Below are 24,014 nucleotides of genomic sequence, written 5' to 3'. Positions count from 1 at the left end.
ACAAGTCTTTAAATCCAGAAACAGATGTTGAGCTGGAGCCTCAGTGGGTCAGATTGGCGAATCTCTGCATCTTTATTCATGTCATCGTCTGCTTTCATTTTTCTGTCACACTAAATACCAAACAATCACACTAACAGCTGCAGAATACCAAACTAAGGCTCATAACACGCGGGATGAGTGTGTAACCGCCCCCTCTAGTGGTGAAACACAGAACAGCAGTGAAGGACACAGTGACCACGGTGACGAGCTGCAGCTTCATCAGGCACTCTCTTTACCGGCTGCTTCTCTCTCTGATCTGAGATCAGCGGCGGCCGAGGCTCTGCAGGAGGGTGAAACTCAGTGTGAGGGTTCACTGAGAGGACGAGGACAGGGAGAGACAACGTGTCAGATTATTGAACACAGGATGGCTGATTCTCTTTGGCTCTCTGACGTCCCCGCCTCGTTTTCCTGCACATCGAAAGAGAAAGTTTCATCAGATTAAAGACGGTGCACAAACAGAAGATCCTGAAGCGTGCATAAACAATGCTAAAGATATTTTATACATCACATAAACGTCTTCGGATTAAAACATTTAAAGATCCTCAGAACGGCTGTCGAAGAAATGACTCATGCTTGAGTGTTGTTTTTACTCTGTTTTTGGAATTTTACTTCAAACTGTTCTGTAAACATGATAGGATAGCTCTGTTTTTATATACATTTGGGTTTGATTAAGAATTCAGCAACACATATCTAGTGAAAAAATGAAATATGGACAAAAGTACTTCAGCTTTTGGCTGAGATTAGGGCTCTGGGCAGGCCAGTCAGGTACTTCCACCCTGAACTCATCAAACCATGTCTTTATAGGCCTTGCTTTGTGCACAGGGGCACATTCATGTTGGAATAGAAAAGAGCTATCCCTAAACTGTTGCCATAAAGTCAGAAGCATGGCATTGTCCCAGATGTCTGTATGCTGAAGAGTGGCCTATCCTGGAGAAACTTCACAGCTGGCACAATACAGTCAGGCTGGTAATCTGCCATCTACCAGGACAAGAAGAGAAATGTCTTATATAAAGTTAAATGACTTTTGAACCTTAAATCACCACTTGTTTTTTTTCCTCTTGAGGCTCTCTGTTGTACTGTTCTAATGACACTATCCATGCCTGTAGTGGATAGTTGTAGCTCTTATGAGCCTGGAACTTGGGTGACTTTCCAGGGTTTTTAAAGATTAAATCCAGTTCAGTAACTCCAGTACTGAACGTCTTTTAATCCTTTAACCCTTTAAGCGCCAAAGTCGCAAAATTGCGACAGGCAACTTTGCTGAATTAAACAGGCTATAGCTGCAAGTATGGTGCCTAATGTTGTTACCACTTTACACCAGGAGATGGCGAACATGAGTAACTTCAATCCCAGCAGCATTTGTGGGCGTGTTTCTATTCAAAGTTTTGGAGAGAGAGAGTTTGAAGACGCCCGTTTGAGGAGACAAGGAAGTGGTAGAAGTGGTTGTAGTAAGAGCATAAAAGAGAGAAAGAGAGCGAATTGTAGAGAGAATACGCACAATGCTGGAAGGAATAGTGAAATATTCACCCCTTTGATGATGACGTTCAGTCATCCGGTAATAGCAGTGCGTCGGAGCCACTGTGACTCCGTGCACTATGAGAATCCACCAGCAGCACATACCGAAGCTGATGCTTTTCCTCACGGTGGCTGGGGTGGGGACATGGTGGGGATTGCAGGGATGGTCAAAATATGAATATTGACGGAGGTAGCAGGAATAAAAGAAAAACACAGCGGAGGTAGGGGCAGACGTGGTAGAAGCAGTGGCGGTGGAGGCTGCCTGGTGGCATCAGAATATGCAAATTAGATGAGTGAATTTATTCCCACCACAAACTTTGGGTCATACTGAAGAGTTTTCTCATTTACAGTATGCCTTAATCTCTAACCACTTTCAAGCTACAACCTTTTGAAATCTTAATATCACAGCTGAATATTTTCTTGAAAAAACAGCAGCTAGCGGGGTTAGCCTGCCCCCATATTGTCTGTTTACATTCCAGAATGCATTGTTATGGGCTGTGACAACCAATGGCAGGCTATGAGCTGTCTCTTTGTCTCTGCTGACCAGAACTGCTCTTAATAATGACTTAAATTCCCAAAATGCAAGGACTTTTTAGTAGAAATGTGAATATTTTGAGAGACTTTATGTCACAGAATGATTATTTTTTTCATTTTTTGGTCTCAAAGAAATGGGAGAAGAAGTTTGTGCAAAAAAGTCATTAATATTTACTGTGTTTAACAGATAAAAATCTTTGAGTTTTAATTTCCAATTATCTTTTTGTTTTGTCTTATAGTCCCATAACGTTTTTTTAAATTCAAGTGACATTACTGCAGCTCACAAATTCTTAATCAAACCCAGGTTGTCCTGAAAAAAAAAGGATATGTAGAGTTTGATTGGCACCACAGAGTTGATGTTTTGCAAGCTTTCTAAGACAAAAAGTCCAGGAGAGACACAGTGATTAAAAAGCATAGCTTAGGGGGCGCACAAAAGGTTGAGTTGTTTGAGGCGCGCCCCATGTACGCGGGTGGCCCGGGTTTGAGTCCAGCCTGTGGCCCTTTGCCGCATGTCTCTCCCCACTCTCTCATCCCTGTTTCCGAGTCTATCTAATGGAGGTACAAAAGGCACAAAAAATAAATCTTTATAAAAAGCATAGCTTAGGGCTCCGAGGGTTAATGCCATTGGCAGTTCAGAACTCTGCAGCTATAAAATAAGGTGAGTGTTGACCCCACTCTGTGACTTTACATGGTCTTCTGCTTCATGGCTGTTGTTCCTGAACGCTTCCACTTTCTAATGTCACTTACATTTGACTGTGGAATATCCAGCAGGGATGAAATTTCCATCTTATTGCAAAGGTGGCATCCATCACAGTACCATGCTCACCATGTCACTGAGCGCTTCAGAATGACCCATTTTGTATCACAAATGTTTGCAATTGGAGACTGCATGACTGGTGCTTGATTTTATGAACCCACGGCAACAGTTGTGATTGAAACACCTGAATTCAATAACTCCCAGGTGTGGCCAAACACTTTTGTCCATATAGTGCATAAAGACTTTTTATTTGATGAGTAACATGTGACCATGTGTCAACATATTGACACATCAATTTAAAGTATGACCTCACACCCTTGTGCATATGTTTGTATGTGTTTAAGTGTCTCTAAGTGTGCTGCAGAGTGTGTGTAGTGTTTCTCACATCACTACAGCAGCCTAATCTCCCTCTAACAGGGTTTACAGTCCTGACAGTTTGAGCGTGCAGCTCGTCTTCAGGGAGGATGAGAAGAGAGGAAGTACAAAAACAAAGAATTTAGAAAACAAGAGATGAAATGATGAGAGAAACACAAGGGTGAAATGTAAAACAGAGATCAGGCCAAGGAGGAGGGAATTCTCTCAGCGGGAGTCTCACCTCGGAGGAAGCGTTGATGTGAGGAGATGAAGCTGATCCCTCAGGTGTCGGCAGGTGAAACAGAACAAAGAGACTCTGCATACAACTGTTGCCCGGGTTCTTCACCAGTCAAAGCTCTATGGGAGAGCGGCAAAGAGGAATAAAACTCATAAAATCTCGACTAGAGTTCACCAAAAGGCATGTGGGTGACTCTTTGGTGGCAGCATCATGCTGTAGGGAGGCTTCTTATCAGCTGACCCTGGAAGGCTCGTAAAGGTTTAGGGCAGAGGACTTGTCCGCTGAGATCTTTTAAGTGAAATGAGACTTAAACAGCGGTGGTGGATTTATTCTACATCACTGGGAGAGCAGGAAGATGCCACAGTGAGTAGTATGCAGCTGCTGCTCCGCTACACAAGCTTAACAGTGCATCTAAAAGGACAAATGCAATTTAAACATTAAAAAAAAGATTAAAACCTTAATCTCAGCGTGATCAACATGTTAATTCTCTAATAAAAATATTCATCACTGCTGTCAGCTTAAAAAATGTCATCACAAGACAGATACATCTAATTAAGACTTGAAGTGAAGTACTCTAAAACTGCATCCAGCTTGCCAGGTGTTCATAAGCGTGTTTTTGCTCCATAGCTCTTCCTGTTTCTCTGAAGATAATTCCAAGTCCTCCTCATTGATTATTCATTGGAAACTGATCGCTCTAAACTAAACACAGTGCGTGTGGGTTTTATTGTGTTAATAACTGTGTGTGTTTGAATTAGAAAGAGGAAAATAATTAGAGAAAAAGAGAATGGGACATTAGTTCTGCATGAACGGACTAAAGCTCTGTGATTATGGATATTTATGGAAATCAGATTATGGAGGATAGATTTAATAAAAGAAGCAACGATTGTGTGTGTTTGTGATGACAGCCAATAGAAATCTGTTGGATGGACTTCATAAAAAGCAGCACCAAACATACATGAGTGCAGAAATCAGCATTACCATCATCGTCCTCAGACATTATCATCAGTCACTGACACCACTTTTGTGATTGCTATTATCATCACCAGGATTGTCATCCTTATCAGTATCATCATCACCAATCTGACTGACAATCAGATTTCTGACTGAGCCTATCGTAACTCACCTTCCTTAACCTTGACCATAACTTAAAGATAGTTACACCGACTCCACTCTCTGGTGTCTCAAGTGTTAGCCTTGTTCAGAGTCTGTTCAAAGTCTGTATGAAGGGTTCAGGGACTCACAAGTTATGAAGAAACAACTTCCATTGTAGGAACAAGCAGTGCATCTAGGTGTCAAACTCAATCCATGCAGGGGCAGATTCTGAATTTCGGTCTAACCTGAGAGCCTGACAGGGCAGAAATGTAACCATAAACTGTCAACTTCATTTTCACCAGTAATGAATTATAGAAAAAAGCAGTGATGCTGACTTGAACAGTTAGCACTGGTTATAAATGATTTTGAGATGGAAAAGTCAAAATGAAGTTTGAAGCCTAAAATACATGAAGTAGAAGATCAAATGTATTAGTTCTAAAGGTCAAAACACAAAATCAAACATCAAAATGTTTTAAAAGGCAAACATTTGACACAGGACGTAAAAATCATGAGTTTAAAGGGCTAAAATATTGAACTTGAAATCATGTGTAGCTACATTAGCGTCAGCAAACATAGCTAAAGCTAATGTTGCTAATGCTTACATAGCTATGTTGGCTTATGTACTTGTGTTGCCACCATAGCTTGCTTAGCTAAATTAGTTAAATGTCCTTTAGCTATGTAAGCATTAAAAAACATAGCAAATGCTAATGTTGCTAAAGCTAATGTAGCTACATTGGCTTGTGTAGTAATGTTAATTCCATAGCTGCATAGCTACATAGGCTATGTTGACTTTACCTGCATTTGCATTAGCATTTATATAGCTAATGATGCCAGATCTAATGATGCTAAGGCTTACATTGCTACATTGGCTTGTGTAGCTTTACTGGCTTTAGTAAATATAGCAAAAGCTAACATTGCTAAAACTCAAGCAGCTATGTACATCAATATAGCAAATTCTGTATTTTATTCTTTGTCATTGTAATTTACTGCCAGTATGTTTCTTTTTTACTTGTTCTATGAGAGTCTTGGGCAGTATGAGTATGTGCAGTATGTGTGGGTTTTGTGATTACATCTTTGTTCTAGTCTATTACTGTTGTTATTTATTGGCAGTTTCATTTATGCAGATCTTGGAGTCCAAGACAAATTACCTAAGGGGACAATAAAGTGTACCATATCGTAATGTTGCTAAAGCTAATAATGTTAAGGCTAACATTGCTACCTTGGCTTATGTAGCTAAATTAGCTTTAGCAAACATAGCAAAAGCTAATATTGCTAAAGATAAAGAAGCTACCCTGGCTTTTGAAGTTATGTTATCTCCATGGCTTACATAGCAACATAGGATTTTTTAGCTTTAGCTACCAAGGCTTTAGCAAACATTAATAAGGCTTACTAGCTAAAGCTAATAATACTAAGGCTAACATTGCTACATTAGCTTTAGCCTACATAGCAAAAGCTAATGTAGGTACGTTGGCTTTTGTAGTAATTTTAATTCCATAGCTTGCATAGCTACATAGGCTATGTTAGCTTTACCTGCCTTTGCTTTAACAATCATTAGGCTAAATAAGATTCAATTTTTGCTTCTTGGGCAATATTAATATTTAGTTTTCAGGATTAATAAAGCCAGTGAAGTTACAAGTGCAGAAGGAAATCTATTTTTGTACCAGTAAAAACTCATTTTAATATTTGTCTTCCAACTGTCAAAGTGAGACACCTGGGCAGGTGTTCATGATAAAACTTACTTCCATAGACAAAATGCACAGGAGACCTGGTATTAAATTTCAGGTCTCATTTAGACTGTTGTGAAATTATCTTTTTTCCCTCAGTTTGTTAAAGCAAAAAGTTATTTTGATTCCATAATCAGTTTGTACCCGATCGAATAGAATTCATTCGGATTGGATCTTTGTGTATATTAATGAATCGTCTGTGAATCAAGACTCAAATCAGTTCACACCCCTAGCCTTTCTTCTTGAACCAATATTGTAAATGGCATAGTTCTAGTTTATAAACAATTTTTTTTCAGCAATGTCATCTTCTATAGCGGAGTTTCTAATCTGATAAACTTCATGTTATGTACAGTTTTTCTTGGATTTTTTTTGCTCTGTGATTTAACCTCTTGACTCGTGCCGTTATCAGAGTTTAGGAGTCATTTAGCCTCCTAATGACCTCAGTGATATCAGGGATTTATCAGGATTTATACAAGCCACAAATAGCTCTCAATAATTCACAACCATGAAAAAAAACCTAAAGGTTATGACTTCATCCGAATGACTGCTTTGGATTAAGCCATCAGTAAAAAGAGGATTTTATGAGACAAAATCCTCATGGTGGTGTCAAAGGGCAGCTTTTGTTTTTTAATGCCGGATCATTTGTCGGTGATTTCAAATCAGTTGAAATGGCAAGCCAGAGAGCCAGAATCCTTCTGTGAAAGATCTCCAGCAACGTGTCTTCAGAGGAGGAGGAAGGTTGGCTGCAAAAGCACTTGTCTGACTGAAGATGGTGCTGCTGACTAACAAGCACAAACAGGAAGTCTGGTGCATGTTTTTTTTTTTTTTTTTTTGATTGGTCTGTTACATGAGCCAGAGTGTTCTTTCCTTTAAATTACTACTTTAAACTAATCTTTCCAAAGGCTTTGACTGATCTTTTATTCACTCTTCATCCTTCTCCTTGTGTTTAGATCTAACTGTACTGCACTGCTTTGACAAATTCCCCCAAAAACATTCATGACTTTTAATCAGGCAGCAGCCAAAGGAGATGCAGCCAGCTGACTTCTTACAATAAAGTTTACTGTTGAGGGTTTGTGAGATGCTCATTCAGCAGAGTCCTAAACCACCTGGAAATATCAGGTGCAGCAAAGAAAAAGGCCATGCAATCAGTCAGTGAAGCTGCAGAGAAAACCACCAGATGGCTTTGGTTCAAGAGGGCAGGGTGGACAACTGCTGCTGGGATGCATGTCAGGGCCTCATCAAACCCAGGTGGGTCACCTGGATGAGAGCCTCTAATGTTAAAAGACCTGAAACCTCCAATGACTTCAGGTCCCATCACTGATGCATCAATGCAATACAATATTACCTCATAAACAGAGAATTTCAGTGCTGACGCTTAGTTTTCAGAGACATTAATGTTACAAGGACAGTGTTTAAAGTCAACAAGCCAATACCATTCATTTTGTTTTGATCGGGCAACTACAAAGTCACCTATATTTCCTCTTAATCTTAATATTAAACCCACTCTTTCATAGTAATGTTAAAGCCTCAGAAAGCATTGATTAGGCTTTCTGAATTAATGATTACAACCAGGAAGCAAGCAGCACAGAAGAAAATTTTATGGAGTGTCAGTAGTTAATCCAGTACCAGTTAAACCATGACACTGCTTCTGGGTACATAAAACGGTGACAAATAAGTCTAAAATTAGGGATGTATGTTGGTACTTCAGGGATGTTAAAGAAATTAAAATCTCATCATTTATTGTATGATTACTAAAAGCAGTTCTAAAAGTAAGTTTATGCTTTTAATGGTTGAATATGAGCTCTTTGGGCCCACCTGCAGTTTCTCCCACAATTTGGGAAGCACTGATTTAAGTTCAATGTGGTTTAAATGCATTATAGTCCTTTTGATTTCAAACAAGTATTTAGGATATGTTCGGTATGTTGGGAATCAGCCATGTGGACAAGACTGAGGCCTAACAGACTTACAGAGTTTTGTAGTTTGGAAGGACACTGTTCAAAGAAAGTCATAAAACTGACTCATCTCCCCAGTTACGTTACAGCACATCACTCTCCTAGGAGACCTGAGGCGACTACAGGGGATCCACAAGTACAAAAACCCGCTTTGACTGCCCCCATGGGCCATTCCAACACCTGCAAAGCAGAAGAGGGGCTGCCTTCCGCTGTGTACTTCCACTCCCAGCCTTACCTGAAATTTCAGCACAGTTGGCCACCAGGCAGTAGTGTACATTTTTCTTTCATTCTTTGACACTCTTCTTTTCTCCCATCTCTACAATACAAGCCCTGCTGTCATCCTAAAGTTGAATCTTGACACCACACAACTTTTAACTTGCTAGAACCATGGAAGGAACATTAATGGACTGACCACTGCTCACTCCTGGATCTGTTGGACATAAGACTTTAATCACACACTTTGATCACAAGTTAGAGGCTTTGATCTGAGCAGAACTAGCTGTAGGAAGCGTTTCATGTGCATTCATTGAAAGTTGTCCTATTGTCTGCTAATGTGTTGATTTACTGTGCTGTGTCCACATTTATCTTTTCCAAAGCTGTCATCTACGCAAACATCAGTGTAACTGCTACCATCAAAGTCCCACCACTGGGTTTCTGTGTGGTGAAATTATACTAAATTTGTACACTCCTTAGCCTGAGCTTGTCTTTGTTCTCGGTATCTTCAAAGTCCTCAGCAGCCATGCTGTCTCCTCCTCCTGTCTTCCTCCTGCCTCCTTCTAGTCAGCCTTTTTAAGAACCTCAACCATTTCTCTCTCTCTTCCTCAAACACACACACTGATTTCTTCAGGCTTTGCTTTGCTTGTAAAGTTTGTTGTAGTTTAGCAGTTCTTATAATTCTTTAACTGTCACTGATAACAATTGATGGTGCTTAGTTAAATCAAGTCAGCTATAGATTAAAAAAAAAAAGACATCTGTGATTAATGTGCACAAATACTGCTGGTGGACAACTTAACGTCTTCTATTTATCTAAATACCAATGTATATTTATTAATAATAATAATAATAATATCTAGTTTAAATTGTAATCCTCTGACTGATTTTTGCCTCTTTCTGTTTGTTGTTCCCTGTTTCCAGGGTGGTGCCCCATTAATTATTAATCTAGATTAATAATTACATTTACTTTCTTATTAATAATTCTAATAATAACTACTGGGGTTTTAATATTAAGCAAAATATAGCAAAACAACTCCAACTGGTATTATCGTTGCATCTGTTTACATAAATGTTAAAAACTACTGATGAAGTATCAGAAACTTGAAGGGCCGTTGCCTTTGGTGGGTGAAGATTTCCCCAATATCCCTTATAACTCTGATTCAAGAGGCAAGAGGGCACTGGAAATCAAGGGGTAGGGCTAAATGTTAGAAACAGGACTGAGTCGTGGAAATACCTTAACACAGAAACCATAAACCTGGTAAGGTAATAAAAACAATTCCAAAACCACAGATTAAGATTACAAAAAAAAGAGAATTTAAGTTTCCACCAATCAATCAATCAATCACTCAACCTTTATTTATTCTTGAGAAATCATTGAGGAGCACCCTCATTTAAAATGATGTCAAGTCAATGCATGAACAGTAGTTTAATACAATATTTTCCCCCCAAATATGATGAATTAAAAGAATGAAAATTTGCTGGAAAATATTAAAGAAGGATAAGTGCAATGTTTCAGATAACTTTCCAGCTTAGTCTCCCCAAACTTCTCACCTCAGATGCAAAAAAATCTCATACTGACAAAAAACAACTCTTTCACAACTCTAATTTGTTGATTTTAAATGTTTGATATAAAAGAGAGTCGTTTGTTTTTAACACTGCTGATGACATCTGACATATGAACATGTTGAAGCCTTTAAGGGATGTTTAATGTTACTGTGTTAGATTTTCTATTCCAGCATCTTTGTTTTAATTTGTTTTTTTTGTTGTTGTTGTTAAAAAATTATACAGTTCTACTGTTTTTTTTAGATCAGATCCTTGAGGTGATGATTAGGCTTGTAGCCACAAGACGGTGCCAAAGTCTGACTGGTGCAACTCCTACACCTGGAAGCTGTTTTTAACCTACAACAGCTGATAAATGATTTTAGTGATTTCAAAAGAAGGTGTGAACACATTTTTATGAACACACCTGTAGAAATCAATGACAGATTTTTTTCATGCTGCCTAGGCTGCTTCTTCATGGGAACGATATGTCTATGTGGATATTTTGGGATGAAAACATTTTCTTAATTTTGTCAGGTATCCTGGATCAGGACTGCACATCTGTTGTTGAGGCAAAACTAATGGCATGATAATCAACTCATATCTCAACAACTTATGGGGAGTTCAACTGTGGATCATCCTTGATTTACATTCTTTTTTAGCCATGACTATACCTCTCCCAAATGACACCAGTATAGACTCACGTCAGAAGCATGAACGTGTGATTATCTATAAAATCTAACTCTGTGAAATCATCGGGTAATGAGCTTCCTCCTCCCACTGACTCGAGTCCACAGGCTACGAGCTGTCTGAGCGATCGTCACCCTCCCTGGCAGGCGGAGGCTCCTCAGAGGCTCCCTGATACATGCCAGCACCCCTGTCTCTGCAGGCTGCCCCAGGTACTCATGGGAGATGTAGTTGATCCTCCTGAGCTGTTTGCTGTAGTAGTTCCTGAGGTGGCAGAGCTCTTCGGCAGCACTCTCAGAGATGAAGGAGGCCTGAGACGGTGAGCTTGGCACCGTGTGGGTGGCTGAGTCTCCGTCTACTGTTGCCGTTTCTGTACGGGGTTTCCTGCGTGCTCTCTGAGGGGTGGTGGATTTACGTTTGGTACTAACAGGACGTGAAGGTGTTCTCTGACAGTCCATGTTTTCTATAATGTTGATTTCAACCTCAATGACGTGTTGAGGAGTGCTGGATCTGCTTTCTTCCTCTTCTTCACATCGTTCCTCCAGCTGTTTCTTCACTCTTTCTGGTTGTTTCTCTGTCTGACTCTCTGGTTTCAGGTCTTTCTTCCTCGACTGGTTCCGCTGTTCTTTAAAAAGTTTCTGTTTGGGTTGTGAAGGATAAGAGTTGTCCACGGCTGAGTCAACAATATCCCTGTTTTCTTCAGCAGCTTGCATCTCCTGTAACCATGAAAACGAGAGTCAGAGAAAAACAGCTCTTAGTCCTGCTACAAACCCCAAGGATGTTCATCTTTCTTCTCTTTTTCAAGAGAAATGTGCATCCAACATAAGTACGGCAATCCACATTTTAGATCCATACTTTAAAGCTTAGCCTTGCCCTTGATGTGGAGATTAGATGGCAGATGTTAGCAGAGGCAGTGAGATGAAATGTTAGTGCAGCATGCTCTCAAGTTTTCTACCAGCAATTATGAGTAACAGGCTTGGATGATAAAAAGTGACAGAAGTTTTAGACCTGGATTTTTGTCAGTAATGCACATAAGAACGAAGGGATTTGAGTGCTTTAGAGTAAAACTAGATACATGTCATCACACATGTCGCAGCCAAGGTCAAGCTCAAGGAGAACGGTGTCCTTCTCTGGTGTTCCGTCTCAGTTCAGCTTCTTCATGCAGAGAGGACATTACGTTACAGTACTGAGGCTCACATGGATAGGTCAGACTAGTGTGGGGAAACCTTAGCCCTAACAGAACTGTTATTGTGTGGCATTCCTTATTCTGTTGCTATTTTTCCCCATTTCTGCTAATGTTTCCTGTGATCATTCCTGCAGTATCTACAGTTTTATTTATGGAGGACCCAAAACAGATGTCAGTGTCCAACCCTTAATTAATTGTTTCTATAGAGCATTAATATACAGCGCTGTGAAAAAGTGTTTCAAACCAGTGCTGGTGTCGGACAAGGACAACCTGAAAATGGGGAACCAATGGAGGTCAATAAAATCAAGGTCCACTGTAAACTAAAACTGCGGTAACCATATTTAATTTTTAACATGAATAATAACCACTCCGACCAACGAAACAAAATAAGTAAATGTATTTGTTTATGCTGTAGTAAAAATACCGCCTTTTTGAAAAATGTAAACCCCTTTTATTAAATCAGAAATACCTTTTTATCGTTATTGTTAACAATGTGTATGGGCACAATACTTAAAACCTGTAGAAAGTAATGCCAGACTTCAAAGCTAAGCCATGATGTGCACAAATGCCAGGATGATAAAAATGGCCAAAAATTGGCAATATTAGGTACCAACTAGCAAAAATATAGCAAAACACAGGCAAAATGTAGCAAAAAAATGTGATAAAAATGGCTTAAAAGAGGCAAAATTGGTTTAAAGGTGGCAAAAAATTGTCAACAAGCTGCAAGAATGGGGTTAAAAGTGTCAAAAAATGTAGTAAAAAGGGCAAAAAGCTGCAATGATGGAATGAAACTGCCAAAAATAAGTGGAAAAACAGACAATCAAAATGGATTAAAAGTGTTGAAAAAGGTAAACATTTGAAAAGCTTAAAAATTGGTTTAAAAATGGAAAAGAAGTGGCAAAACACTGGGAAAAAATGGGATAAAAGTAGCAGAAGGCATGGTTAAAAAAAATGCAAAAATTGGTTACAATTTTCATAACAGTAGCAAAAACTGACAGTAAGTGAAAAAAAATTGGTAAAAATGTGCAAAAAAGAAGTCACAAACATGGCCAGTGAATAAAAGGGGTTTAAGGTAGAACCCAAAAAATACTTCTAACATCAGAACCCAGTAATGTTTTTATCTGGCACCGAAATTAAGTAACTGTTAGCCTGTATGCTAGCACCAATGCTACTGATCCAACACACATGCATTGATATCATCAACAAATCACAACTGGGGAGGGCCCAGCCAAAGCTGTGGGCAGGCCTGCTTGTGACTCCATATTACTGCCTGAGGCACTTCCAGCATGCATTAATCCAAACGAGGCAGATCGACCCAAACAGGAAGTGCATATGGGTACGCACAGAGCATCCGGTCAATTTCAGAATAAAACACCTCATGCAGACTTCTATTCATATATCCAACCAACTAATCTACATTACATCCAAACAGGAAGCAAATGAGCAACAAATCAGCCTCAAAGAGGCAAAGCAATGCATTTATTTTGTGTTGTTCTCTTTATTCACACGTGATTGTGTGCTGCATGCGCTTTATTTCAGAAACTGACCCATTTGGTCTGGATGCACACCGTCGGAAGGAGCAAAACCACAGTGCAGTCAGATTGTGGGGCGAACTATTTCTGTGGACTCTAATAGATCAAATCTAAAACCATAACTCAAAACGATACAATAATGTGTTCTTATCATCCAAGTCTGCAGCAATAAAAGGGTTAAGATGATTTTATGCTGGTTATTTCTGATTTCATTAAAGTTCTTGAGTTGTTATTGAATCCCCCAGCTGTCAGAAAGCCTGATTATAAAAGTGTGAAGTCAAAGCGAGGACAGATCCATGCTCAGGGTGAGGGCCAACAGATAAAGACAGAGGAAAGAGTGATGGACTGTACTTTGTCAGCTCGTCGGTTAAACGACGCCTGTCTTGACTTTCTTGGACGTGGGGGTATCTCCAGCACTCTGACCTGATCTCTTTCCTTCTTTGGCTTTTACCTGCAGGTCATTGACAACAAACTTTACTAAAGAGACACCTACATGGAAAGAGGGGACAAGGGTTGACGAGGAGGACACGGGACATCAGGACAAAGATGAGGAATCCTCCATTCAGAAGCACAGCAGCACAGCCGAGGTGTCTCTGTACACATTATCTTTAATGTTCTTAGATAAATCTTTCACATTTAAGTTTTCCCCTTAAAGGCAAAATACTTCAACTGAACATCAAGTTATTGCTGTGCTTTCAGGCCGTATTTAAAGCAGCGTTTTTTAAAGCTGACTGCCATCAGAATGTCTTCTATCATTATAAGATAAGAGCTTAAAGTATGAATGGGAAGCATAAATGCGTATTTACTGTAATATTAAGAGCAGCAATGATCTTCAGCTACGATTAAAACAATGATCTATCATGTTAGAGATACTAATGATCACTGTCAGTCAGTGTGGTAGTAGTGAAAGGCTAATTTACTCTTCTGGGAATATAAACCTTAAAAAAATCAATTATTGGGCAAACGCTACATGATTATCAGGGTTTAGAAGTCCTGATATAAAGCATTTATTCAATAATGACTTACCTTTCTGGATCTTTAGAAACTCTTAGCAATTATCTGACAACATTTTATGACAAGGAAGAAAAAACATCGGACACATCATTGGAAGAAGAAGAAGAAAATGTTAGAGAAACATCACAAAGAGAACAGAGATGATGTGAAGAAACGGCGCATCACTAAACAAACACAGGAGATACAGTGGAGGTCTCTACCTTCTATTAACATCAGTTTAGGCAGTCGGTAGTCCTTATTGCTTTATGAGCTTTAAAAGCATGTTGATGACAGCATGAGGGGGAAAAGCTGTTAAAGAGGCACCGCTAGCCTTTTACCTAGTCACTAATTGGACCCCATTCATTTGTATCACCAGCAGCTTCACTGCACACAACATGCAGGGATACCAAGCCACAGTACTTATGTACAGGCTGTTGTTTAAATAAGAGGAGGGACTGTGAGTTTTGATATCAGGTTGTCACTGAAGGCAGATTGTTAATGCAGAGTATGGATGCCTAAAACTGATGGTAACATGAGGTATAAATGTTCCAAAGAAAGTAAGAGCCCAACTCCAAATGGAGTGTCTTCATTATCTTGTTACTGATTAGGGATGCAGGATATTATCGGTCTGGTGTCGGTATCGGCAGATATCAAAATTTCTGCTGATATTTACATCCGATATTTTGCCTGTGTATTTCAGCATATATCGACTGTAAATTTTGTCCATGTTTAGTAATAAATTAGTGGAGTTTTAGGCTGAAACAACAGATCTATGTCATTTGAGGTCTTTTTCTTTATTTATCTTTATTCTTAAACTTTAAAGCCTATTTAACTATCGGGATCGGCTAAAATGAATCTGTAGATATCAGCATATCAGCAAAAATCCAATATCTTGTATCCCTATTACTGATAATCATTTTTGCCGTATGCTGAACCTAAAGTACAAAATAGCAGCGAAAAGAACAAATCTTAGGTTTTTTTGTATCAAAATAACCAGAAAAATATTGCTTCTTGCAGCTCCAGCATCAGTCAGGCTCCTTAAGTTTGCTACAAACTTAGTGAGCCTTCAAACTGGTTGAAACAGTTTTGCAGAGGTTTTATTTATTTATAGACAAGAAAACAGAGAGAGAATAAGTGTTGTCTGCCTTAAGTCTATTTTTACCAGTTGAAATTAACAAACAGTGGCGTCTATCAGGATATTTTGGATTAAAAAAATAAAAATGAAAGCCATTTCAGACAGGTCAGGTGTTCTTTTATTCTAGGTAAGGGTTGGGTAGTGTTAGGATGAATTTTTTATTCAATATATTTATTCATTCTGCAAAAGCTTACACGTAAGAAATCATCAGTTACATTTTGAGCATGTTTTTTTTTTCCTCAGAAATGCAACAACCAGAGTAAAGTTAATAATAAGTAACACTGACAAATATGGCATCTTCATCTTATTACTAATGCCTTATTTGGATGGGATTAGTATTACCTAGGGATCTCTTGTCATTTATAATAATTCCACAGTATGTCTGTGTTCTTAACCACGTGTGAGAAGTACAAATTCCAGGGCGAATAACCTACCATAGTTCAACATACATATGGTCCGCAGGTAATTCTAATCCCATGAGAATTGGCATCTCTGTAATTTAACGGTAATTATGCTTTTTTTTACGATTTGTGCAACTTTTTCTGCACCTTTATGTGATTGAAAAAATAATAGAGGCTGCGTAGGACATTGTTAAGAAAGTTTGGACACATAAAGGTTATAAATAGTGTTTTTCTTTAAAACACTGATGTCAAGGGGTTATTCATGAATTGCCAAACATCCACAAGTAACACTAGTCCCATGCGAATAGTAATTAAGAAAGCAAAACAACTAATAGATCTTTTTGCTAAAGATTGTGGCTTCTTAACATCAACAAAACCTTCATGAGAAGAGGATTTAAAAATTATCTAACTTCTAATGGTGGTAGGAGAAAAATGAGAGGAAAAGGTTGGAAAATATTAGAAGACTTTAAAGTGTAATAAAGACCCTGTAAAGTGATGATAAATCTGTATTTAGGTTTGTTTGTTGTACAACAGGCCACTGTGTTCTGAACCCCAGATCAAATTTTCATCAAATAAAACCCCTCTAAGTTCATAAAATTAAGCTTCAAAATCATGAAAAATTAGGCATCAAACTTTACAGGGTCTTTAAGAAAAAAGGTGCACTTTTTTTCAACAATTATATTAACCTCAGATAAAACACAGATAGGATGTCATTAACCAGACGTATCCTTTGACAGGTTGACCATTTCGTGCAACGTTTACTCACAGTGGCAGATCCCGTCCCCGTGGTTCTCATCTTCATGCTGACTGTGTGTGTCGGGCTCTTTAAGAGCGGAGCTTTCCGGCCAAGTTTCAGGTAGAAGTACGTCGTGTATGGAGTGAAACTGAAATCCTCCCTGAAGAAAAAACACACACGGAGAGAAAAGGAACAAAATAAGACAACATTTTTTGCAACAATCACGTCTATCTTTTACTGGTCTTGAAACCTGTCAATTTCCCATCCCAGTCTTTCAATAGGAGAAATAAAACACCAAAATAAATATTAAATATCATGACTGGATAAAAAGAAAGTCAGAAATCATAAATTGCAGGGCTGCACAAGATTTGCCCAATTTTCCCTGGATGCAACCCACATACTCAGCTCTGCTGCTCATTCCACATGTTCCTTACAAATGTGGCACCATTTGGGGGCTTGAGTTCTTACTTGAGGTATCCCAGCAGCAGCAGCTTCACCACCACAGCCTCGGCCTGTGGACGGGACATCGACGTCGTCTGGATCATTTTCCTGCGTTTGGCCGGTCCTTTCCCCATCCAGGCCTCCACCAGCTTCAAAGGAGTCAGCTTCTCATCCATCGACACTGCCACCTCCAAGATCTGCATCACCTGCCGAGCATGCTGGGTAATGTCCACCGTGCTGAAGTCTATGAGGGTGAAGGCACCATGATTGCAAGTTATATTTAGAGAAGAATGGAGAACACTTTTATATCAATTGGGTTACAGGAAATAATACACTATGTAGAGTTTTTCCCATATTTTAAGTGACTTTTGTGTTTTCTTGTCAGGAGCTACAGACAGAAATCAAATCTAAACACTTACCTTTTGCATGGCGGCAGGTATCACACATCTGGTTGCATCCTTCATCGTCCCAAACTTCGTCAAAATGAACAGCCATGAGAGAGCGCCGACACCTTCACAATCGTCAAACATCCAAGTCATTGATAGTTAACACACCGTGAAAAGATCAAGTGTTTATTTGTTTGCAGGCTACCTGTCCACATTCTGGCAGTAGTCGACCATCTGTAGCAGTTTCTGCTGGCCAACATTCTCCATCACCACCATGGTGCTGATCCTGAAGATGTCAGCAAAGCCGAAGTAGACGATACAGTCGGCTGGACGGTCGTCTCGACCTGCACACACAGATGGATTTTAATAGTGTATCAAATAAGGAGGATCAAATATTTGGACTTCATTAGGGCTGCAGAGGAAGGAAAACTGGCAGCTACTGTCCCATGAGGTGAATATTTGCTATCAAATTCTTACAAAATGTTGGTCTGAACACATCAGGTGGTCTGCATGTGAGAAGGCTTGTTGATTACGAATTGAAACTTACAGATCATCATAAATTACAAGTGGTGGAGGGGAGAATTTACCAGGAGGCTGGAAGGTCAAAGTCAGTGCGTACCTGCTCGTCCGCTCTCCTGGTAGTAGTTCTCGATGGATTTGCTGATTGTGTGGTGGATGACGAACCGGACGTCAGGCTTGTCGATGCCCATACCAAACGCCACTGTAGCTACCACCACCTACAGGACACAAACAGGTACTTTTATACATCGGAATATGAATCAAGTGGTTATTTATTTATAGTTCTGTTAGCCATTTAATCCTTATCATCATCCAACTGCTTGGCTAAAAGCACTTGATTTCTGACTACTGTCTACATGAAAATAAGACACTATCATGCTGAATGACAGTAAAACTCTAATACATAGATAACATGCTCTTTGTGTTTTATGAAAATGACAAGAGAAGGAGAACTTGTTCTATAATTTATTTTCTGGATTACTCTTTAGCTGACTTAGAAAATATCTTTTAAAGTTTTTATATGATGAACTAAACTGATCAAAAATCAATGGAAAGCAAACACAAAACGTACCTGTTGAATGGTTCTCATTGGCTTATTAAAAGACAAAGATGTTTTCTTCTAGAGACACTCATACCCTTGAAAAACAGCCAATACCTGTGTCAGACTTGAGTACCTGGATCTTGTTGGAGGTCCACTTGCGGTGAACTCTGGATTTATCGTTGGGATCCATGTTAGCGTGATACGGATACGCCAGGATGTCTCTGCTCTGAAGTTCAGACGACACAGACTCTGCATCTTTCTGTGAGAACACGTACACAATCCCTGCAGGAGACAACAGGAGCATTATGACTGCCAGTTTGAAAATTTTATTTACAGGGAAAAAAAACATCACAGAGGAGATCTTAGAATATCAAATGTAGTTTTTTAATTTCTGTGCAACCCAGCAGAGGGTGATGGATGGATGGATTTCTTTGCCTCATTCTTCTGACTCTGCTTTTACACATCATTTCAGCATTAGCTCACAGCAGCTAACAAGTTTCACCGACCACAAGTTCTACGTCATCTCCAGTCTTCCCTCATTCATTCATCCCTTCAACCCTTGACAATTTCACCACCCCTCATTCCTTCATCTCTCTTGGTTAAGGTTCTTGAAGCCATTTCCCCTCTCCTCCAAAGGGTCTCATCAGTTCTGAGGAAGCTGAACTGACTTTGGTTAACTGACTAAACCAAGTCCAGTTGCACCCCCCAAGATTTAGATAACCGTGTCCTGGATTATTGAGAACCTACGCATACACTTTACCTTCATCCATCCCTTGACCTTTCCATCATGTCTTTGTCCAAACCTCTTGATAACAATACGTACACTACTGTAAATCCCTTTCTTAACTGGTGTAGTCTTTGTTAGTGAACCTTAAACTCATGCATTTTGTTCTCCTTTCCGTCTTTTTACAGACTTACCTGATTGGTCCTTATATCTGCTCTTTATCAGGGAAGCGATGTCGCTTATTGATGCATCGTTGTTTGAATCTTTAACACAGACCTGAAAAAACAACCAGATTCATAGTATCATTGAAGCATTTCCCTTCAGCTTTATTTGCTATCAAATCAACTTGAGTGCAAAACAATAATTGTGTCTAATGATGGAGAATCTGAGATATATCATTAATGCATGCCAAAAAGTTGTGCACCTGCCATAATAACAAGGCCCTTAAATATTGGGAACCCCCCTTTTGGCCATATTAAGGGGGTTCTTTGAAACTCTCTGGACGCTCCTGGCTTAGGGCGTGTTAGAAAAGAAGCCTACAAGTGTTTGCTTTTGAAATATGTGAAAGGCATAAAAATCTTATTTTTGCAGCAGGTTTAACATTCAAGCACATAAATCTGCCTTTTTTGCTCCACAGGCTGCTACAGCACCGTTAAAGGTCAACAAGGCTGTTAGCAGCTGTCTGACAGAGAAACGACCTCTTTGTTTATGTATGAAGCAGGCGGCTGGGAAAGAGTGCTTGGGTGCCATGGTAACCACCTCATAGTAGAGATTGGTGCGGTTGAAGGATGCGGTGATGGTGATTGGCTGCTGCACACACAGGATCTTCTCACAATCTTGGAGGACGCTGCTGGTGGCTGTGGCGGTGAGGCCGATCAGCGGGACTTTGGGGAACTGTCTCTTCAGGATGCCCAGGAGTTTGTAATCTGCACAGGAACACATCACCATCAGCATAAATCTTCAAATACTTCTAGAGTAACTCTACCACCACAGCTGAATAGGTCGTCTCACCTGGTCTAAAGTCGTGACCCCACTGGCTGCAGCAGTGAACCTCATCCACGGCAATGTGGCTCAGCAGGTTGGCATTGTAAGATTTCTCCAGGCGAGACATGAGGAGCTTGCTTTTGGCAATCTTTTCTGGGGTCACATACACCAGCTTGAAGGGAGATTTAGGGTCTGTCATCCCGGCCATGACAGTCTTGGCGTGCTCCTGAAAAATAAATATGTTGTATCTTTTGCATTTTTACTATTTACTATTTTTTTTATGCCAAAATATCCTGATTTTACTGAATTTCAACCTTTTATCGAATTCTGTTTTTAAGAATTACTTTGGTATTATTTTAAATTATTTTTTCTTAAATGCAGACTGTTTCTTTATTTTCCTTTTGCTTATGATTTTGTGACCTGCCTCTTTACATTTGAATTTTGTTTTATTATTGTTCTTCCTTTTAAGCACTTTCTACCTTTGGTTTTGCTAGTAATAAAGGTTCTTGTCTTGTGTGCTTCAATTTCAGGCAAAGACGAGACAGAGAAGGAAAAATAAACATGGCTGCCAATCACTACCTTACTGCTGGATGCATTTAGCATGGCTGCAGACACCTCGATGGACTTTAGGTACATGATCTGATCCTCCATCAGGGACACCAACGGGGTGATGACCAGGGTAAAACCTGACACACAAAAAAATATAATAAACATCAGCTTAACTGTACATAATTGTACTGCTTGTGAGCATGTGTCTGATTTTACCTTTGGAGCAGACTGCAGGGAGCTGGTAGCAGAGGCTCTTCCCTCGCCCGGTGGGCATCACTAAGAACAGATCTCTGCCTGACAGGCTCAGGTTGATCGCTCTCAGCTGCAGTGGTCTGAACTTAGAGAGATGAAACGAGTCCTTCAGGTGCTGCTTGACTTCTTCAGACCACGGGAAATCTACCAAAAAAAAAAAAGATTAACATAAATCTTCAGCAATGCCTACTGACTCTGATAATACAACTGGTTTTAGAGTACCTGCGCCATCGTAGCGCTTTAACTCCTGCTTGTTCATCCCAGGACTGGCCCCAGAGGACTTTGAGGAAGATGACGATAAGGATGATGATGATGATGAAGGCTGTGCAGCATCACAGGCGTCCTCCAGCTGCAGCAGCAGAGCGTTTTTCTGAGCCGTCAGCTCTGCCTGTTTCTGCAGCAGCTCAGCGATCTGCAGTTCCACCAGCTCCAACTCTGACTCCACTGAGTCCAGCTGTGCCTGGACATCTGCATGACGACACACATACACAGATGGTCGTCAGCAACAATCATTAAAAACAATAAATCTGACATATTGTAAAAACCATGCAGGCCAACAATCAGACGATTCTGATCACCCACCTAGAAACAAATACATTATTCTCGTAATAGTCTTTTTTGACATATTTTAACTGTATTTCATCCCTTTGTTAAATCTCAATAAAGAAACAGCAAGGTTTCCAGGATGTTGGGAAGTTGGATCTCTCAGAGGAGTTTTCTTCAGAGGCAGCCAGGTCTCACACCTGCACAGGTACTAATCCTCTAAGGCTCACACCTCCTCTGCTAATGATCTCACTCCTCTTGGAAACCTCGACATAGTCCCCTGAGTGTCATGTTAACAGTCATTAGTCCCCATGAAACTGCACTCCTACTAGACAAAACAACAGCAGCACACACAGAATGTTGACAGAGCAGATCTGACAACTATATTTCAGTGGACTTTTCCTGTTTATAATCGAAAATATCTTAAAAAGAAGGAGTAAACCCACCTTTAGATTTTCCAATGCAATCCATAATGATCAGACCAAGAAGCTCAAAAAGAAGCCAACTTGCAGACTGTGAGAGTCAATTCCCTAAAAGAGACAAGAAAGGACAGTATTAAGCCAGTTCACATATGCAGGACGTAGTAAAAGGACAGTTTGGCTCTCACTTTAATGTCCATCATCATACAACTGAAGCTGATCTGACTCCCCATTTTCTTGTCTTTTCTTTTAGTCATTGTGACACCTGGTGTAGATTAATTGTTAGCCCTACATTTATCTACAAGTTGTCCAAAAAGTGTTGACTTGCTTTGGTAGTAGTACAAAACAGAAGGGATGTATAATATTAAGGTATAATATTGGTATCGGCTGTTTTAAAGAACTGTGCTGATATTTACATCCAATAAGCTTATATCAGCTGTACAATTTGGCCTATATTGACAGTTAATATCAGCCTATATTAATCATAAATATCATCTCATACTGGCTTTAAATATAGGCCTATATTGACTGTTAATATTGGCCTGTATTGGCTGTTAATATTGGCCTATACTGACTGTAAATATTGGCCTATATGAACTGTAAATATCGGCCTATGTTCACTGTAAATATTGGTCTATACTGGATGCAAATATCGGCCTCTATCAGCTGTAATTATGGGCATATAATGGCTGTCAATATAGACCTTTATCAGATGTAAATACTGGACTATAGTAATTTTAAATATCTGCCTATTTCATCTTATATTGCTGGCAAACCCCTGCACACTGTATCAGTGAAAAATACTTGACAGTTTTTGATCTGTTTTCACAGTGCTCTCTCCTTTTCTCTCATGAAAAGTTTTGGTCTAAACTGGACTAAGTATTTGAAGTTTGATTCCAAAATTTCTGTACTTCTCGAAACTTGTTATCACTAAAATAAAGGCGATAGTATTGCATTACAACATGTGATAATGTAATATACCGAAGTATCGAAAAAAACTGTCAATTTTTTGTTCGTTTAAGAAGTTGCAATACAAAAAGTAAAAGGGACGCTGCGTATGAAGTGATACTAATTGCCTAAAAATACCGTTTTGCTCCACTTTAATCAAGCCAAAATGATTGTAGTTTGAAAAAAGCTAACTTAGCTAAGTCTAAACAGGACTGCACCTGTTTCCTGAATCAGAGAGAGAGACCACATTTAGCTGTTAGCTCATTAAAGACGGTGCTTACTCATAACACGAACACTGAAGCATCCTGTTTGACCAAAACTGTTTAAGCCTCTGTGTTCACTCTGAAGCTAACTAAAGAGGCCTTTCTAAGGAGAAAAGTTTACTTGTATGTTGCTAGCTAGGTTTGTAAAGCTTTAAGAAAAAGACTTTAAAAGGCCAGAACTACAGTTAGTTTACCATCCAGAAACTCGGTCCAGCCTGCTTCCTTGTTGCTGAATCCTCTTCACGGTTGCTATAGCAGAAACACCGCCAGAACCCATTGTAGCAGGTCAGAGGTAATAGTAATGAGCGTAGCGTGCCCTGCGCAATGCCTGCCAGGCAATTTTACACGTCTCGCCCTTCTCAGCAGTATCCTCAATGTCCATTTAATCAACTTTAATCGATGATTATCATTCAATATAGGTGATAAATAAACAAAATTCATTATATTGAATAAAGTTAATCAGGATATCGTGTTTAAATGGATTATTTGTATTTTAAATATGGCTCACGTCGATGCCTGCGCGACTAAAATCAGGATGGAAATCCTCTATATCACTAAATGATGTGTTAGCGAAGCTTGTTCAACGAATAATAACAAAATCCATTGATGGTAACATTGTTTTCCGCTGTCAGGGAATATATCATAGTTTATCAAGGAGACCCGTTTCCGTCTGTTTAAAAAAAAAAAAAAAAAAAAAAAACCGAAAGCCATAAAATCGAAAAAGTCATAATTGTGATCTTTAAAAAAGTATAAATATTGAGACAGTACGTCCTAAGTATGAGATTTAAAAAGACAAAATGATGAAAAAATGAGTCATCATA

General features: G+C 39.4%; 1 protein-coding gene across 2 annotated transcripts; it reads right to left on the bottom strand.

Annotated features, from left to right (window-relative positions):
- Positions 1–9,749: 9,749 nt before the first annotated feature.
- Positions 9,750–23,470, bottom strand: recql (RecQ helicase-like). Of its 2 annotated transcripts, XM_041781084.1 has the most exons (16): positions 23,388–23,470; positions 22,010–22,093; positions 21,243–21,488; positions 20,985–21,164; positions 20,799–20,905; positions 20,247–20,445; positions 19,995–20,161; positions 19,430–19,511; positions 18,645–18,793; positions 18,071–18,188; positions 17,657–17,795; positions 17,485–17,576; positions 17,093–17,309; positions 16,655–16,784; positions 13,711–13,810; positions 11,219–11,357 (listed from the first exon to the last, which is right to left on the bottom strand). In XM_041781084.1, the coding sequence occupies exons 2-15, from the start codon at positions 22,032–22,034 to the stop codon at positions 13,727–13,729; spliced, it is 1,935 nt and encodes a 644-aa protein (XP_041637018.1). In that variant the 5' UTR covers positions 22,035–22,093; positions 23,388–23,470; the 3' UTR covers positions 11,219–11,357; positions 13,711–13,726. The 2 variants fall into 2 exon arrangements, with proteins under 2 accessions (XP_041637017.1, XP_041637018.1); XM_041781083.1 differs by lacking the exon at positions 13,711–13,810 and having other exon boundaries at positions 9,750–11,357.
- Between the last annotated feature and the right edge of the window lie 544 nt (positions 23,471–24,014).

This window comes from Cheilinus undulatus, linkage group 23 (genome assembly GCF_018320785.1).
Source record: "Cheilinus undulatus linkage group 23, ASM1832078v1, whole genome shotgun sequence".
NCBI lineage: Eukaryota > Metazoa > Chordata > Actinopteri > Labriformes > Labridae > Cheilinus > Cheilinus undulatus.
This window is presented reverse-complemented; position numbering and strand designations above follow the sequence as displayed.

Excerpts from the sequence above, each read along its gene's own strand:
- recql (XM_041781083.1), bottom strand. The coding sequence starts at position 22,034 with ATGGATTGCATTGGAAAATCTAAAG. Across the intron at positions 17,796-18,070 it reads CCAGGAGAGCGGACGAGCAG|GTCGAGACGACCGTCCAGCC; the intron begins GTACGCACTGAC and ends CTGTGTGTGCAG. Across the intron at positions 17,310-17,484 it reads TACCTGCCGCCATGCAAAAG|ACTTCAGCACGGTGGACATT; the intron begins GTAAGTGTTTAG and ends TCACCCTCATAG.